General features: G+C 43.8%; 2 protein-coding genes across 3 annotated transcripts in view; both read right to left on the bottom strand.

Annotated features, from left to right (window-relative positions):
* Nucleotides 1-1,417: 1,417 nt before the first annotated feature.
* On the bottom strand, nt 1,418-12,165 carry LOC124484485 (polyunsaturated fatty acid lipoxygenase ALOX15B-like). 2 transcript variants are annotated; one of them, XM_047045411.1, is made up of 15 exons: nt 12,045-12,165; nt 9,066-9,266; nt 8,516-8,720; nt 8,079-8,160; nt 7,645-7,767; nt 7,282-7,385; nt 7,014-7,186; nt 6,716-6,859; nt 6,131-6,334; nt 5,741-5,827; nt 3,882-4,051; nt 3,151-3,272; nt 2,704-2,804; nt 2,065-2,235; nt 1,418-1,739 (listed from the first exon to the last, which is right to left on the bottom strand). In XM_047045411.1, exons 2-15 carry the CDS (start codon nt 9,210-9,212, stop codon nt 1,560-1,562), a joined length of 2,013 nt encoding a protein of 670 aa, XP_046901367.1. In that variant the 5' UTR covers nt 9,213-9,266; nt 12,045-12,165; the 3' UTR covers nt 1,418-1,559. The 2 variants fall into 2 exon arrangements, with proteins under 2 accessions (XP_046901367.1, XP_046901366.1); XM_047045410.1 differs by lacking the exon at nt 12,045-12,165 and adding an exon at nt 10,587-10,670.
* A 2,442-nt stretch (nt 12,166-14,607) lies between these two features.
* Nucleotides 14,608-19,343, bottom strand: part of tbck (TBC1 domain containing kinase) — a 42,355-nt gene continuing 37,619 nt past the window's right edge. The window contains 1 exon segment of the mRNA XM_047045417.1: nt 14,608-15,124. Within this exon segment, the coding sequence (XP_046901373.1) occupies nt 15,014-15,124 (111 nt within the window). The 3' untranslated portion in view covers nt 14,608-15,013.

Genomic DNA, 19,343 nt, shown 5'->3' with positions numbered 1-19,343 from the left:
AAGTCAGTTTTATTCATAGAGCACATTTAAAAACAGCCAATGCCGACCAAAGTGCTGTACAAAATCATCAAATAGGGCAGAACTGGTTTGATGATCTAAGGGGCCTGGAGGTGCAAAACAACATGAGAAGATCTGCATACAATGGAGCCAATCCATGTCAAGCCCTCTTAGCCCGAGAAATATTCACGCTAGGTCCCTTCATTTGTCAGGTAGGTTTAGGCTAAGATATCAGCAAAATACATAATTGATAAGCTATAGGCTACAATTTAATAGTAGACTACACAATATTATTTTATGGGGTTAAATAATATAACATTGTGATTGTATCAAATTATTAATCAATAGTGGTAGCCTTAATTTTTCTGGCAACCTATGATACTCAAAAGAAACATCATGGGTGTAAAAGCACAGGCCATGTCAAGCTTTATAAACAAGTAAAAACACCTAAAATCAATTCTATATTTGATAAAAAAAAGGTTGCCATTAGATTATCATACCTGGGGGTGGGTGGGGGTCAGGGGGGGTGGCGGGCGCGGGGGGGGACGGGGGACAGAAGGGTACAATTTAAGAAGCCCCTTCTGTTCCTCACTCAAAATTGAATTGTCCTTATCAACTTTTTTTTTATTGACAAAAAAAAAGTGCAGTGGTCTGTCCATAGCAGTTTTTTCTCCAGAGCTGTATATATAAAAAAGGGATTTACAGGTATTTTCTGAGGAAAAACAAATAAGGCACTTCACCACAAAATACCTGATTCATTATCAGGTGTGGGACCACCTAGTATTGTTCACTTTTTTAAATTTTTTTTATAACCTTTATTTAACCAGATAAAACGCCCATTGAGATCAAGACCTCTTTCACAAGGGTGACCTGGCCAAGAAGGGCAGCAGCGCACGTCATAGTGGTCAAAACAGACAAACAACAACATAATACTTTGGACCATGAACTGTGACTTGTGACTATATACTGTACCTTGATGGACCTTAAATATATCACAGACTATTATCACAGTTATGACGCCTATTATTACTTATTTAGCATAAACAATAATTTCCTATTCCAAATCTGACATTCCAAAGATGTTTGCTAAGATAAAAAGCCAATAAAATCCCATTTTAGTTGACTTGGTTTAAGTTTTTCCACAGAAAGAAAACACTGTTAATAAGCAACTTGCAGATCCTTATGGGTGTTCCTTACTCACAGGATGTGTGTGTGTGTGTATGCATGTATTTATCTAACAGGGAGCACGATAATAAGTAACTCGTACTATTCCAAGGAAGCAGGGTGCAATCTAAAGAATGTGTTCTGGTGAAATCAAGAAAATCATAAATTTTCAGGCAAAATGAGTTCAACTGACTCAGAGAATCCTTAAAATTTCAGACTCTGATAGTTCAGCAAATGACAGCGACAAACACAAACATTTGTGAAATTTATATTTATTGAGCTGCAAAATAAGTCTTAATCTCTAATTAAAATGTTATTTGGATAAACATCAAACATCAACATTGTGTTTACATTTATGTATATTTAAGCAGGATGAGGCCATGGTCCCTGTCTGCTGTCTAAATAGCCACACTGTTCTCCACCAGCTCAGGATCCAGGTATGTGTAGGGAACCTCCAGACTGGAGTTCCTGGTCTTGACAGACTCACTGAAGGTCTTCAGCTCTGCTTGAAATCCCTTTATCAGCCTGCAGGGGGCGTCCTCACTGAAGTGCTCCTCTGGGTATTTACCAAGAGAGACCTGGCCACGACATCATAAAAATATTAGGTTCAGAACTGGGCGGAAATGAAAATAGTTTGTTTCTAACATATTCTGCAGGTTTTTAATTTATGAAAACACAAACCAAAGGATTAACATCCTAACTGTAATAAAATGTATTGTGGGCTGTAGCTATTCCAGCTATCCTACAAATTACATCATTCATTTAGCAGACACTTTTACCCAAAACGATGTACAAATCAAGAAATCAGGAGATCAAGAATCTACCAGTATTTCAGTGGTCAAGTAACAATCTGTATTTAGCAGCCACATCGCAAAGTAACTAGTCTTCTTCTTCCGGACTTACAAAGTCAGTGGACTGCTTGCTGAGCAGCCACATGGTGGACATGCCCTGGACGGTGGTGTTGACGTCCGGCAGGGTTCTGAACAGGAGGGCTTCGTTGCACTGTCCTTTACCGCTGGGGGGCGGGAGCTGCAGGGTGATGGGCGTGTTTGGCATCCAACCACCATAGTCGAACTGGGACAAAGAAACATGTCAGGATTCAGTCATCGGTTTCCAGGAATTGATGGGTTATAGAGCGTGGTACACCAGTCTATTCATTCATATCGCTCTTCCATAGGACCATGGAATGCAAGGTTTACAACACCAGTTTTGAGGTGTGTTGTGTTAAATTGCTGTGATGCTGTGCAGGGGCGGAGGTTTGTTTTCAAACCCCTTCTTTTAATAACAGATTTTCATACTAAAAACTGTGTGTGTCAAGGTGGGGGACACACAGATTTGACATTTTCAAAAAGTGGGTGGGACCTGTCTACCTGTCTGTCTACCTGTCTGTGTATCTGTCTACCTGTCTGTCTACCTGTCTGTCTACCTGTCTGTGTATCTGTCTACCTGTCTGTCTACCTGTCTGTGTATCTGTCTACCTGTCTGTCTACCTGTCTACCTGTCTGTCTACCTGTCTGTGTATCTGTCTGTGTATCTGTCTACCTGTCCACTGTTGACAGCAGAGTGCTGTGCTGAGCCGGTGAAGATCGCCACGGTGACGATCTTGACGAGTTCCTTTACAGTGTCCAAAGACTGGGGAACTCCTGCACATAGACACATAACAAGACAAAACACAGTCTATCATTAATATTCATCCTTAACACAGTCCATCATTAATATTCATCCTTAACACAGTCCATCATTAATATTCATCCTTAACACAGTCCATCATTAATATTCATCCTTACGGCTCAATCACTGATTAATCTGAAAATGAGACTGTAAGACATTATTCATGTGTGAAAGGAAAGATTTTTGCTAAAATCAAAAGATGAAGGTAGTGTACGCTGGTCTTTCATTTAGATTTGTATCCGGATGTGTATTCTAAAGTGAAATTAATAGTTAAATTCATTAAATTAATGATGAACAAGATACCCTGAACTGTGTTACCTGAGCTGGCCCTGGACAGGAATCCATGGATGAAGATATCCTTGATCCAGTTCTGCAGCTCAGAGTCCTGCTGGACGTCAGAGTCTGACTTGTAGTAGTGACCGATTACTCCCTGGACAAGCCTATGAACAACCACACGCACATGAGTAAGAAACAGAAAACAGAAAACACACAGCAACATACACACCTGTGGATCACATCCCACAGCAACAGACACACCTGTGGATCACATCCCACAGCAACATACACATCTGTGGATCACATCCCACAGCAACATACACACCTGTAGATCACATCTCACAGCAACATACACACCTGTGGATCACATCCCACAGCAACATACACACCTGTAGATCACATCCCACAGCAACATACACACCTGTGGATCACATCCCACAGCAACATACACACCTGTGGATCACATCCCACAGCAACATACACACCTTTGGATCACAGCCCACAACAACATACACACCTGTGGATCACATCACACAGCAACATACACACCTGTGTATCACATCCCACAGCAACATACACACCTGTGGATCACATCCCACAGCAACATACACACCTGTGGATTCTATTGGACAGCAACATACACACCTGTGGATTCTATTGGACAGCAACATACACACCTGTGGATCACATCCCACAGCAACATACACACCTGTGGATCACATCCCACAGCAACATACACACCTGTGGATTCTATTGGACAGCAACATACACACCTGTGAATCATATCCCACAGTCTGAGCCCGTCGTCTCTGTAGTAGAAGTTGGGGATGGATTCCAGACCTCGTGCAGCGATGTCCTCCGGCAGACAGAGGGAGCTGTAGGTCAGAGAGGACAGCGCTCTCCGCAGGATGGTGAACATTCCCTCTCCACCCGACGCCGCAAACTAGACATTCATAAGAACTAGGAAGTTATTCAGACTAGCAAACAAACTTGGGCAACCCTGAACATGAATGTTATATTAACTACCATGTATCTACATATGTATATACAGTACACATAATACCTAACGTAACAACCTTAGTTATACCACAAGGGGTAACATCCACTTATCCCAACATCCACTTATCCCTTACACCCATCCCCCATATTGTTATATACCGCTAACACTTGACACTATGTCATTGCATTGCAATACTTTTTACTTTAGCGACAACTTTTTACTAAGAAGCTACCATGCAGAAAGCCAACAAGAGCAAAAAGTTATGAAAAAAAGCTTTGAAAGGTTGAAAAAAATAATTTTGAAAAAGGTTTCTAAGAAACGTTAAACTTTAAACACAAATGTTTTTGTGTCGTGTTGTGCGTAAATGAACAGTTTCAAAAGGTTTAATATTTTTTTTTGAGAAAAAACAAAACTGGTAAAGTTGCGAAAGGTTGGAAAGAAAGAAGAAAAAAGTTTTGGAAAAAACGTTCAGAGAAGAAAAGTTTGGAAAAAAAAAATTTGAACTAAAAGTGTAGAAAGGTTTTTTCTTCTTCAAAGGTTGAATTTTTTTCATAATTTTGCATGCATGAAATCATTGGTGAGTACTTGATGACGACTCTAATATACTCTACTATACTCTGTTGTACTCTGCTTTGCTTTTCTCTGTTTAAGGCTTCTCTGTTCTATCCCTGTTCTCCTCTCCTTTTTTTTTTTTTTGACAGTTTATCTCCTTGCACTGTATATGTGAAAAATTTTCTCCAAAAAAGTTTTGAAAGGTTGAAAAAATGAGACAGAGGGAGTTAGCGATGTCGACATGACTGAGAATTGAGACATTCCTGATCACCCATGGCCATATGGCAAAAAAACAAAAAAAAATGTCAGGAAGTGGTCCGAAATTGTTGGTGTCAAAAAAGGATTATAGCCGAATGCGCTGCTTGTATATAGTGTATTTTTGTATTAATCTATTAAAATGCTGTAAGGTCCAACAGGTCGTAGTAGTGGCTACTTTTTACTTATCCCTTGTGCTGCTTCGGGTCACATGACCCAAAGGTTCATAACGAACCATCGTTGTGTTTACCCAATTTTACCCAATACAAAAACAAATAAAAATAATATTCTTTTAACCTTCGCAATGTTGGGGGTCTGAGATAGCCAAACAGTTAAAAGAAAATGCTTCACTTTGTTTTTGTATGCGGTAAAGTTGTCGCAATACGATGGTGGGTCACAATGACTGATGGGTCAGAATTGCCCGAAGATAACACAAGGGTTAAGTATATGTCTGAACCCACACTTCTTTAACCTGATTCTTTTTAAAAATTAGTATCTGTAGCTACTTGTACTTGAGTGAAGGATGTGTGTACTTATGCCATCTCTGTTCCCATGTACTTACAATGTTTTACTGTAAATCTTGCTGGGAAGTTACATGGTAGTTTATGTAATGTTACTGTAGAGTGTTACTGAAGATTAAAATATTGTAGATTAAGATTACCAGTTAACTATTACCAAAATACTGTAAATGAAAAAAGGATTAATGAATAAACGTAAATATAGTTGATATTAATGAATAAACGTAAATATAGCATGAAACCGGAAACCATATGTTATTAATTTTGATTTCATTAAATGTAATATTTATTCATTTAAACCACTTACCTGAGTGAAAACTCCATTCTTTGATATCAGCAGCAGTCTGGCCAAGAAATTGATTTGAAGGGTGTAGCGGGTATGGGGAATAAGGAGCTGGAAAATAAAGTTGTGCCTGACCATTTGAATTGGATCATGAAAATAACCTTAAACATAATGTTACTTCAGTCAATAGATGTCAGATTAGGGTGTGAGTATTTAATTTCAACAATAGCAATAAAAAAAACAGTTTATTTCAATAAATAAATAAATAAAAAACATATACTTTAGTGTCACATTTAATTTGACATCGACCAGTGTTTGCAAAGCAGCCTCGTCTACGTTTGTCCTTGACAGCTGCAACTGTGTAAAGGAAATCAGTTTTGATAACATGGAGGCCATTTCCTCCAACCTGCTGACCTTGTAGAGGGGGTGCACCATGGGAAGGTTGCGCAGCAAGGCCACAGCAAACACCTCGCTGAGGAGGTGGGTACGCAGCAGGTGGGCGTTCAGCTGATGTTCGCTGAAGTCGGCGCTCCTCACGAAGATCTTGGCCATCAGCCAGTCGTACTCTGAGTCATTGGGGAAGAAGATGGGGTTGTCCTCTCCTGGCTTCTGCTTCAACTGTGGAGAGGAGGGACAAGAGGTCAGGCACAAACTGTGGAGAGGAGAGACAAGAGGTCAGACACAAACTGTGGAGAGGAGAGACAAGAGGTCAGGCACAAACTGTGGAGAGGAGAGACAAGAGGTCAGGCACAAACTGGAGAGGAGAGACAAAAGGTCAGGCACAAACCTGTTGGTCACCACAAAGCTACAAGCTTGTCAGCTAGGTCTGAAGAACGAGTTCTGATCAAAGTTAGAGTTAGTTGTTTTAGAATTAGGAAAATTGCTGTCCAGTTTATATCCCCCAAAAGCAGTTACATAACCCTATAACAACAAACAACCGTATCCTATCAAGGATGATTTCTGATGTGGAAGGAGAGTAATCTCCGAGGACCATGGTACCTGGATGGCAACAGGCATCAGTTTGTCGTTCGGGGTCTTCTGGAGCAGAACGAGAGGAGCTGTAATGTACTGCTGTTTCCCATTGATCACGTTAGCGGTCACTCCATCCAGCTGTTTGTAGTCCACCAGGTAGATGTTCCCCTTCTGTTGGAGACAGCAGAGAGCAGGGGAGGGCTTGAGATCAAAACAGACTTGGACTAAGTTTACTGTAAAAAATGTGCACTCATGTATTTTTTACTTTGACCTTCTAATGGACATATTACCAAATGATGGAGTTCTTCAGAAGACCAAAACAAACCTTGATTTCGTCAGTTAGGCTACTCGCTCCACGCAGGGAGGCCCTGACCATGTCGTCGGTGACGGGGAAATTCTCCGGCAGCTTGGAGCACCGTCGGATGATTGTGGGGTTGACTCCGTTCAGGAACTGGTAGCCAAAAAACTCGTCCTCCCTCCAGTGTTGCTGGACGTAGTCTGGAGAAGTACCAGATATGACAGTGTCTATACAAGGCTGTAAACGGTACAATATCGCTTAGAATCTTTCACTGATTTTGAGGCCTCAGTCTCACCTGAGATCGGCGTCCTGTTGCAGGTGAAGACTTGGCCGATGTCATCAATGTCCTTCCACAGCTTCTTGGAATTGGCATAACCCTTGAGGCTCAGCTCTGTTAGTCTGCAAAGCAACACAACGTCAAAAAGCTTCTTCATTTCCATAACTCCTTTATTGGCTTTTATTGACTTGAAAAAATATGTGAACAGCTAAAAATGTTGCATTTTGCTCAACTAGTTTAAGTAATTATATCAGCTGTTGCAGATGTAGAAGACTAACTACGCACACATGCACGTCATCAAACACATGTCCACACAAACAGCCACACACACAAACACACACACACACACACACACACACACACACACACACAGGAACTCACGCTGAAGATGCTGTGAAGAGGAACTGGGTAGTCTTGGTGAAGGAGAAGCGGACCTCGCAGGGCAGATCTAGAGGGCTCTCTGCTTTGATGGCATGAGGAAGGCCCTCCCCAGGGGCATCCCAGCTGAGGAACACAGGAGAGCAGAGCAGGAGAGAAGACAATCAGTCAGTAAGAAGTTCGCAATCTGTGTCGATTACCTCTGGCACCTGTGCAACCTTAGTAACCCCCAGCATCCAACCCCTGACTTCTGACCTCACCTGTAGTCCCTGACCTCACCTGTAGTCCCTGACCCCTGACCTCACCTGTAGTCCCTGACCCCTGACCTCACCTGTAGTCCCTGACCCTAATGACCTCACCTGTAGTCCCTGACCCCTGACCTCACCTGTAGTCCCTGACCCCTGACCTCACCTGTAGTCCCTGACCCCTGACCTCACCTGTAGTCCTGGGCTCTGGACTTCAGCTCCTTCTCCCTGCAGTATATGGCCAAGGGATGCTTTTCATCAAACACTCGATAAGCTGGAAACAAAATAAGAAAAGAAAGAATTGGGTGAAAGAAATGTATCTTTCTTCAACCAGCCGGAATTCTTCAACCAGAGTGTGTGTGTGTTTGACCTCTAGCTATTTTTGTGGGGACATTTTCTTGGTCCACAAAATGGCAAGTGGTATTTATAGGGGGTTTAGGAAGTTTAGGGTTAGAATTGGGGTGGATTAGGAGTGAAAAGATAGTTCGGGGTTAGGGCTGGTAGACAGGGCTAGGGGGTTAGGGTTCAGGCTAGGTTATTTAGATAAGGTTTAGGTTAAGATGAGGGTTAGGGAAAAACATTTTTTAAACTGCCACACAAATGTGTATATGTGTGTATGGCCCACTGACCTGTCCCCTCTCTGAACAGATGCTTTTCCTGGTCGGAGATCCACCGGTAAACGGGGAAATGTGCCGTCTCGCCCTCCGGTGTCTCCACGGTGACCTTGGAGCAGAACCAGGCGTTCTGGGGCATGAGAGGGAGGGTCTTCTTGTCCAGCTCGACCAGCAGTAGTCTCCCTAGGGAGGCGGGGCAGTGCACGGTGAAGAGGTCCGCCTGAAGGAGAGAAGAAGACACTTCACTAGTCACCAGGCGGAGACACATGTTACAGCAGCAGAAAGAAAGAGATATAAAGCCACACATGAAAATAACGGGGAAAAAATTACAAAAGGACAATTAATGAATATATAGGCTAGGCTAATAATATGATGATATGAACACAATGATTATGTTCATAGAGACAGAGAGTGAGAACGGGATCAAAAGAGAGAGGGGAAAAAAGGAGAGAAGATAGATAAGAATAATCTCTCATACTTCGTAATACTTATATGGTAAAGGACAAGTCATTTGGTGGATATTGACACACTGTTTGAACAAGCTTTTACGACTGTGTTGACTCACCGCACCCTGGTAGAAACCACCTTTGAGGTTAGCTAGCCAGCGGTGATCGCTCTCCCCCTCCGCGCCCACAAGCTTAATGTACAGCTTGTTCATCGTGCCGGCCTGGGCTATGCTACCAGTGAACACGGTCACCTTGTACTGAGCCATCTTGAGTGCAGTGCCTGTGATGCAGCTGGTGATTACAGTTCTTCTTCTCTTCTTCTAGGAGGCGATACAAGCAATACAGAGGAACAATAACAGGCACGTTTAGCCACAGAGTACGGATCATGGACCCAGGAGAAAACATGTTGAGTTTCTCCATGCTAGTGCACGGCTAGTGCCCATGATGCAGTTGGTTCTTATCATGTCAGTGAAACACACAAATACAGATGACTGAACTATAGATGTTGATTTGTATTATGATGATATGAAATGTATTGGTTTTCTGTTCAATTGACTTACCACCGTGAAAGAAAATTCTAGAATGTTCTTTGAGTGCTTAAGCTTGGCAGTTATTGCTTAAGTTTCCGTTTACTGTTAGACTGTTGAAATCGGGACTGTTAGGCCTATTTTATTTCTGATTAAATATCCTGGCCATATTACTTAAGTTCTTCTTTCTGTTAGACCCAAAACTACAGGTCTGCCTAAGATGTGTTTACATAAACATTGTATTTTTCCCTTTGTGCTATGCAATGCTGTCTTGTATTTTCTCTATCGCATTCGCATAAATAAGACACGACATTGACCGAGGCGGCTACATTCGACATTGACCAAGGCGGCTACATTCGACATTGACCAAGGCGGCTACATTCGACATTGACCAAGGCGGCTACATTCGACATTGACCAAGGCGGCTACATTCGACATTGACCAAGGCGGCTACATTCGACATTGACCAAGGCGGCTACATTCGACATTGACCAAGGCGGCTACATTCGACATTGACCAAGGCGGCTACATTCGTAGGAATAGAGTCCGTGTCTGTGATGCAGCTGGTGATTATCATGTCGTTGCACATTTGAAATGTGCAGGCAGTTTGGACATCTGTAAACATATTAATGTTTGTAACAAACTTCATGGATCTACAGACATCCCAACCTGCAGAGACTCATTTCAAGGAGGTGGCTCTCCTCCCCCTCTTATTTATATATCGTTCTTACCTGTAATTGTAATTATTAATTTACGCCCTGGAGAAGAAATGTACCCCCCCCACAGATAGCCAATGTATAATTCACACCCATTGGAATGTAAAGTTGAAATGTGTTTTTCCACAATGCCATACAATAAAAGTATACATCATTTAACATAGCTGCAAGTAGGCTTCATGAGACATTAGTCCTGTAAGCTAACGTTACAAAGTTAAGCATTTTGTACCAGCAACTATGCCTAAGGGAGTCACAGACCAGACAACCAAAAGTTGTTGCAGCAATAGTACCACATAGAAACATATGAGTTATATTACAAAATGCAGAATAAAATAAGATACTGCCAAACTATAATTATAACTTCTAGACACTAACGTGGTATTCTTATCGCCCTTACCTGGGTGTTTTAGGTTGCTAGGGAGTCCAAAGGTGAGTGTGCAGGATCTGACCTGATACCATTTATTCAAGTGTGTTGCATAATTCAATCAGAAATATGGGCGTTGGACTTAAAATGAACCACCCTAATGATGACATACTGCTGGTGTCGAAAGGAATTCGAAAAACATTTTATGGTTTTGTTGGGCACTTAATTCAAAATCCCACCAAAACACCACATCACAACCAACTACATAGCACTTAAAAGTATCAACTTACATTGTAACTGACTACCCTGCCAATTGCAAACAAGCATACACATCTGTTCTGTAGTTAGGTAGACATCCCTTAAACATTTAGCATTCTGGAAAGCACAACTTTACCAAAGGACCTTAAAAAGACTGGAACCCGTACAATAAAAATTAATTAAATGTCTTTGTTTTTAATGCACTACATTAGTAGTCCAAAAGATGTTTCACAACAATAATTGTGCCCGGGCATTATAACAAACACCAGTATTGTGTTTAGAAACACCAGGGTTGCTGCAGACATGGTGGTTTTTAACAAGTTATTTCCACATACAGGAAGTCCACATTAATTTACATCTCCTTTTTACCGTAGCTGTTCCAGACATTTTCTGGACTTACGAAGTCAGTGGAGCCCACTCAGGGAGCTCCTGGTAAACTAGTCTGCTATACTGCCAGACCTCCATTGAACAGGAATTGAAAAGGGAGAGAGGGAAGGGTGGGCTGCAGGGAGATGGGCGTGGTGGGCTGCAGGGAGATGGGAGTGGTGGGCTGCAGGGAGATGGGCGTGGTGGGCTGCAGGGAGATGGGCGTGGTGGGCTGCAGGGAGATGGGAGTGTTGGGCTGCAGGGAGATGGGCGTGGTGGGCTGCAGGGAGATGGGAGTGGTGGGCTGCAGGGAGATGGGCGTGGTGGGCTGCAGGGAGATGGGCGTGGTGGGCTGCAGGGAGATGGGAGTGTTGGGCTGCAGGGAGATGGGCGTGGTGGGCTCTCCAAGGATCAAGGGTTATAGCCTCTCTCTTCATATCCCTCCTCCCTCCTCCATAGAGCATGATGTGGCGTACACAAGACCAGAGCTTGCAGTGAGATGTGTGCGATGCGTCTATATGTGTATCTGGGGGTGTTTTTGTGTGTATGTATATGCGTGTGAGTGTTTGTATGTATAAACGCATGTGAGTATGTCTTTACGTATGCAAGAGTGTGCCTGCGCAGTGCATTATGACAAACAACAACAAAAGTTTTTTATTTGTCAGATGCACAGAACAACACAAGGTTAGACTGGGCACTGAAATTCTTAAGACAAGACAACGCAAGCACCTGGCATAACATAACATATAAGTACACGGAACAAAGGAAGTTGTGTTTACACACACATGCGTGCGCGTGTGTGTGCGGGTGTGTTGATTTGTATTATGATGATATGTAATGTATTGGTTTTCTGTTAAATTGACTTACCACTGTGAAAGAAAATCCTAGAATGTTCTTTGAGTGCTTAAGCTTGGCAGTTATTGCTTAAGTTTCCATTTACTGTTAGACTGTTGAAACCGGGACTGTTAGGCCTACTTGATTTTTAGTTCTGCTGAAATATCCTGGCCCTATTACTTGAGTTCCTCTTTCTGACTTGAGTTCTTCTTTCTGTTAGACCCAAAAATACAGGTCTGCCTAAGATGTTTTTACATAAACATTTGTGTTTTTCCCTTTGTGCTATTCAATGCTGTCTTTATCGCATTCGCATAAATATGACACAACATTGACTGAGGCGGCTACATTCATAGGAATAGAGTCCGTGTCTGTGATACAGGTGATGATTATAATGGCGTAGCACATTTGAAATGTGCAGGCAGTTTTGACATCTGTAAACACATTAATGTTTGTAACAAACTTCATGGATCTACAGACATCCCAACCTGCAGCGATTCATTTCAAGGAGGTGGCTCCCCCCGCACTCGGGATCTTATCCGCCTGAATCCGCCACTCCCGATATCTCAGACGCGACCTCTACCAATGCCAACAAAAAGCTTGCGATTCGCTGGTGCGGGTGGGCTGTATACACACCTAGTGGACTGTATACATACCTGAGGAGTGCGTTTAGCCGATCTACTCCGACTGCATATATACCTTCAGTAATCAAGTGGTTCAGGACAGAGGTGTTGTTGGACATCATGGGCATATCTAGCCCTATTTTGGGGGGGCTGGAGCCCCCCCAAAACGTCTCATTAGCCCCCCCAAATTATTTTAATTATAAAAAAATAGAAAAAACGTTTAACATTATTTTTTTTTCTTTCATATTTTAAATATAAATGTGTTCATTTCTCTTCCTAAAACCCACTAGAGGACACTATTTAAAAGGATATTTTCAACATTTTCTCCTGGGGGAACATGCCCCCAGATCCCCCTAGTTTTGCTGGGTCACAGGAAAAATAATAGTTTTTTTTCTAGGGGCTTAGTCCCCCCAAAAGTGGGAACCTAGATTCGCCCCTGTTGAACATAAAACTACTGGGGCACAGGCCCCTATTCATATCCCTTTTTTTCTTCCAAGCTGCTGCGCATATACTCCTATAGAAACTCCCCTTGCTTAACCCGCTATACAACAGTTCAGGGATGCAAGTTTGATATCAGCTTTGGCAGGGACATCAATAGTTAATGCGAGCACACAATTATTTTTGCATTCATCTGAGTGAAAATACTGTTTTTTTTTTGCTTCATGTAATAATGTTTTTATGTTTAGTCAAAATAAGATTATCGGTAGGCCTCTCATTAAGAAACTTTCTTTAGTTTTGTAATGTTTTCTTAGCCTACCTCAATTCTGACTTGTGTGCGGAGTCACGTGGACTTCTGTGTCCGTGCTGCAGTGGCTATTTGGCAAGCTCAGAAGAGCGCGCTGACATAATTCTGTGTGCATTGGTTTGTGTTTTCGGTTAAAGACTTTTACAAGCGTTGATTGGGATACTGCGTTTATTTTTCCCTGGATTATCAATCTAAATTAATGCACTGACTAATAAAGTAAATTGCTGAAACTCAAACTTTAGATTTTCCTGGGGCACAGCAGATTTACACTGGGGGACGTGCCCCAGTTAAAAGGGTCTAACGACGCCCATGGTTCAAGATACTGTAGCATACATGGGCCCCCCCAAAATAGGTAAAAACAACAGGTCGGGAGGGTCGATACATTTATATATCGTTCTTACCTGTAATTGTAATTATTACTTTACGCCCTGGAGAAGAAAAATTGACCCCCCCAATAGCCAATGTATAATTCGCACTCTGACTACACCCATTGGAATGTAAAGTTGAAATGTGTTTTTCCACAATGCCGTACAATAAAAGTATACATCATTTAACATAGCTGCAAGTAGGCTTCATGAGACATAAGTCCTGTAAGCTAACGTTACAAAGTTAAGCATTTTGTACCAGCAACTATGCCTAAGGGAGTCACAGACCAGACAACCAAAAGTTGTTGCAGCAATAGTAGCACATAAAAACAAACACATTTTATTGAGTTATATTACAAAATGCAGAATAAAATAAGCATTAAATTTCTTTGTTTTTAATGCACTACATTTACAGTAGTCCAAAAGATGTTTCACAACAATAATTGTGCCCGGGCATTATAACAAACACCAGTATTGTGTTTAGAAACACCTGGGTTGCTGCAGACATGGTGGTTTTTAACAAGTCCTTTCCACATACAGGAAGTCCACATTAATTCACATCTCCTTTTTACCGTAGCTGTTCCAGACATTTTCTGGACTTACGAAGTCAGTGGAGCCCACTCAGGGAGCTCCTGGTAAACTAGTCTGCTATACTGCCAGACCTCCATTGAACTCTGAAAGCCCGGTATTCTACATACTGCATGTTTTTCTGCCATTCACGTTCCTGCTCAGATCTGGGGAGTGTGCAGGCAGGCGGAGGTAAACATGAAAGAGAGGGATGGAAGGGGAGGGGGGGGGGGGAATGGGAGAGAGGGAAGGGTGGGCTGCAGGGAGATGGGCTGCAGGGAGGAGGGCTGCAGGGAGGAGGGCTGCAGGGAGATGGGCTGCAGGGAGGTGGGCTGCAGGGAGGTGGGCTGCAGGGAGATGGGCTGCAGGGAGGAGGGCTGCAGGGAGATGGGCGTGGTGGGCTCTCCAAGGATCCAGGGTTATAGCCTCTGTCTTCATATCCCTCCTCCCTCCTCCATAGAGCATGATGTGGCGTACACAAGACCAGAGCTTGCAGTGAGATGTGTGCGATGCGTCTATATGTGTATCTGGGGGTGTTTTTGTGTGTATGTATATGCGTGTGAGTGTTTGTATGTATAAACGCATGTGAGTATGTATTTACGTATGCAAGAGTGTGCGCGTGCGCGGGCATTATGATAAACAACAACAAAACTAAGTCGTGTTTACATACGCGTGCGCGCGTGCGTGCGTGCGTGTGCGTGTGCGTCAGATCTGAGGCGAGGGCACTGTCAGGAGGCCAGTAGGTTTCATCTTGTTGATGCCGCCGTCCAGAACACACACTCTCGGAAAGTTCACCTGCACCAGGTGAGTAGCAAACTGGAGGGAGGGGGGGGGGGGGAGGGGGAGGGAAGGAAGAGAGCGAGGGGGAGAGAGAGAAATCAGACATAATCATCAATCGGGAAATCATGAAACATCCATCATGCATATTCAATGTAATTACTACAACAAAACAACACAAATCATCAACGAGGACCTTTTAGCTCTTTAGTATTAGACTTTTAAATTGTATTTATACATTCTGCTTTTTCTACTGTTTATCAATTAAGATCCGTATACGTTTATTGTATGCACCTTCCTACCACAGTCAATTATGTGTTTGTGTTAACTTACATTAGCCTGGCTGCCAGCCCAACTTCTCCCCGCCCACAAAAAAATTTGGTCGGGAAGTTGGGTCAGGAGGGTCTCGTATTGGGAACAACTATATAAAACCAGGATCTGAACGGACCAATGAAATTGCCAGGGCGGGCTTTATACGATGATGGACAGATGATCAACAGTAACGTAATCAACAACGTCACGAAAGAGCCCTTCGGTTGAAATCGTTTTCAACAAACAACATATTACGTTGCTCCGATTGGTTGTAGGTCTATCCAATTGAGCGAAGAGGCATTTGTTTTACGAGTTCGGTTGAAACACGCCCCATAGTCACAGCCCAACGGAGCGTTTTCAGACTCATATTCTGACTAGAATTATGAGTATGATAACGTCAGGCTAAACTTACATGGCAATAAAAAAAACTATTCTAATTCAGATTTGCAATCCTGCGCATCATAAGGGCGATCGATGACGTAAATCCGCTGGATTTGTAAAGCGTTCTTTCAATGATTTATTTAAGCCTGAGTCATCCAGGTTATTTCATCAAAGAGATTAAACATCTTCACCATAAACAGTCACCCTTTCCATCAATCATCTCTCTGTTTCAAATTCTTTCATACAGGCCTCACGAGCCAGGAGTTTACACCCAAACAACAAAAGCTGTTTTTTCTTCGCCAGCAGAACTCTTCCATAATTCCACTCGTACAAACTCAGCTAGTCTACAAACAAAGTCTCATGGCAGATCTGTCGAATCAGATTTATCTATTAAACCTTCCCAAAACATTTATCTATTTTACAGGCTTGTGGCCGTAGAATCACCAGAGGCGGATCTAGAGATTTTCATTCGGGGTGGCAATGGGGTGGCAGAAGGAAGTTGTTGGGTGGCCTCCTGGAGGCGAATCAAACCCCAGAGTAGGGGGGTACAGTACAGGGAGTCAGGTGGCTGAACGGTGAGGGAATCGGGCTAGTAATCTGAAGGTTGCCAGATCGATTCCCGGCTGTGCCAAATGATGTTGTGTCATTGGGCAAGGCGCTTCACCCTGCTTGCCTCGGGGGGAATGTCCCTGTACTTACTGTAAGTCGCTCTGGATAAGAGCGTCTGCTAAATGACTAAATGTAAATGTACTTCCTATGGTAAATGATTAGGCTAGAACATTGTAGTTTAAATTAAATAGTAACATTAGTTATTGAAATGTTTTGTAATGTACAAATCATATTTTTCCATGAGAAGATTGAGGTTGGCAGTATTTTTTAGTGGGGTGGCAGCTGCCCCCCCTTGCCACCCCCCTCACAATTGTTAAACTAAGTGAGAAAGTGACTCATGAGATCATATGATGGTAATGTGATGGGATGAGTAGGTCATGCAGTCTGGTGCCTCCAACACACAGTTTCTCCTGGTGGTTCTCATGAGAAAAGCAAACTGCGTTCATCACTAATGTATCAGGATGAGTGGCCTATTATTCAAACTGCATTGTTCACGGAAATTGTTCACTCTCAGCTACATGTCTCCAAGACAACAGATTGCGATGGCTAATGCGTTCAGTCTATGAAGGGGTGTGATGTACTGTACAGTCCTTGTCTACACGGCACACACACACACAAATACACACACACACACACGCACAAACACACAAGAAAAAAATTGAGAAAGGAAATCGATTCCTTGCTTGTTCTGGAAAGACTGCCCTTTCAATATTTCATAAAGATCTTCAACCCCTTGTCAAGCACTACAGTTCACGAGTCCAAATGAGAACTGAGTTCTCCTGCTTCACAGAGAAGCGTTACTCAGACAGAAAAGGGCAAGAAAACAGCCCCCTGAGACAAACAAACTCTTGCAGAAATAGCAAAGGATGAAAGGAAGAAAAGAGGAGAGGAGAACGAGAGGAGAAAGATGAGGACAGAGAGAGAAACAAGCTGTAAAGAAGAGAGGGAGAGAGAAGGAAACCGTCTTCAGGATCTCCACGGTCCAACTGAAAAGGCAGCGCTCCGTTAAGCCCTGAGACGGGTCTTCGCTGTGGAGGGGAATCCACTCAGAGAGCTCCTGGTAAACACCTCCATTCATCTCTGAAAGCCCCGGTATTCTACATACTGCATGTTTGTCTGCCATTCACGTTTTTGTTCAAACCTGGGGAGGTCGGCGGAGGTAAACATGAAAGAGAGGGATGGGGGGGGGGGGTGGGGCCTGGTGGGAGCAGATAAGGAAAAGGGGATGCCAGGCACAAACACACACACACACACATGCTTTTGTGACCTGAGAGCTAAAGCAATACATTGGGAACCCTGCACAAGTTCACTTCTGCCTTTCCAGTGTAACCTGTTCTTTTATTTGGAGACGTACAGTGTTGTCAGCACTGGAGCCTCCCCATCTGGTCCCCCCTACCTTCGTTTAGGGAAACAGGCCCTAAAAAACCCAACCGTTGTGAAGGGTAATGTAGCTGGCTAACGGAATACAAAATACCCTGTGAGAATGTATTGGTATAAATAACCATGTGACAGGGCATTCTGTTTTGATTACATCGGCAATATTTCATAGCAGGGGGCCTTGGGATTGTCTGCAGTGTTTTCCTGTCATGGTGAAGCACCATATGGCGAGGAGGTGTTGACTAGGAGTGTCCCCGGAGATACTGGAGGACCGTCGCTGGCTGACAAGAAGGCAAAAGAGCCCTTTTAATTACACTGAGGGGAGCTCTCTCTCTCTCGCTCTCTCATTTAAAACAATTTTTAAATGTGAGTATGTTCGAGTATAATCTTTTTTTGCTTGGTTATTTAGGATATGTATACAGTGGCTGTTTGGGCCTGTAGCCTGGGCTGTGCCATCTCTATAGATGAACACTGTCTGGGACACCTGGCGGAGATGAGGAGGAACATAGTTTAAAAGCAGTGGTACAACACTTGTATAAACTGTAAACTAGACCGACGCTGATTCTGCGTGTTTGTGTGAGGGGAAACCACACTCAGCCGCCATGCTGCATTTTCAGGGCGGGTTGCCAGGTTTGCAGCATTGCTGCATTCTGGGTGGGTTGCCAGGTTTGCTGCAGTTTGCCTGCCATGTGTGCGTGATGGATGGAAGGAGAAGGGTTCCTCAGAGGGATTCTCCTTGGTCCTGACCCTGACACGCCCGCTACTTCTCCTCCCAGACCAGCCTGTCATGGCTCCTCCCAGACCAGCCTGTCATGGCTCCTCCCAGACCAGCCTGTCAGACTGTCATGGCTCCTCCCAGACCAGCCTGTCACCCTGTCATGGCTCCTCCCAGACCAGCCTGTCATGGCTCCTCCCAGACCAGCCTGTCAGACTGTCATGGGTCCTCCCAGACCAGCCTGTCATGGCTCCTCCCAGACCAGCCTGTCAGACTGTCATGGCTCCTCCCAGACCAGCCTGTCAGACTGTCATGGCTCCTCCCAGACCAGCCTGTCATGGCTCCTCCCAGACCAGCCTGTCAGACTGTCACGGCTCCTCCCAGACCAGCCTGTCATGGCTCCACCCAGACCAGCCTGTCACCCTGTCATGGCTCCACCCAGACCAGCCTGTCACCCTGTCATGGCTCCTCCCAGACCAGCCTGTCACCCTGTCACGGCTCCTCCCAGACCAGCCTGTCATGGCTCCTCCCAGACCAGCCTGTCATGGCTCCTCCCAGACCAGCCTGTCAGACTGTCATGCCATCTCCTCCACGATGACTCTTATCTTTCCCTCTGATTGACTGACCAACTGACTGACACATTGCTTACCTGTTTATCTGGCTGTCTAACCAACTGAAAGTCTGCCTGTCTTTGCCTGTCTGAGTCTGTGTGTGTGTTTCTGGCTGGCTGTTCGTCTGTCTCTCAGGCAGGCTGACAGAGTCAGTTTCATTATTCTAGCCTATTTCTCTGACTGGCAGCTGGCCTCATTATCTTCCGGTTTGACTGTCTTGTGTCTCAGCACATTTGGGATTCTCTCAGTCGAA

Source organism: Hypomesus transpacificus, chromosome 22 (assembly GCF_021917145.1).
Source record: "Hypomesus transpacificus isolate Combined female chromosome 22, fHypTra1, whole genome shotgun sequence".
In the NCBI taxonomy this organism is placed as follows: domain Eukaryota; kingdom Metazoa; phylum Chordata; class Actinopteri; order Osmeriformes; family Osmeridae; genus Hypomesus; species Hypomesus transpacificus.
The sequence above is the reverse complement of the archived record's forward strand: the minus strand, read 5'-3'. Positions and strand labels throughout refer to the sequence as shown.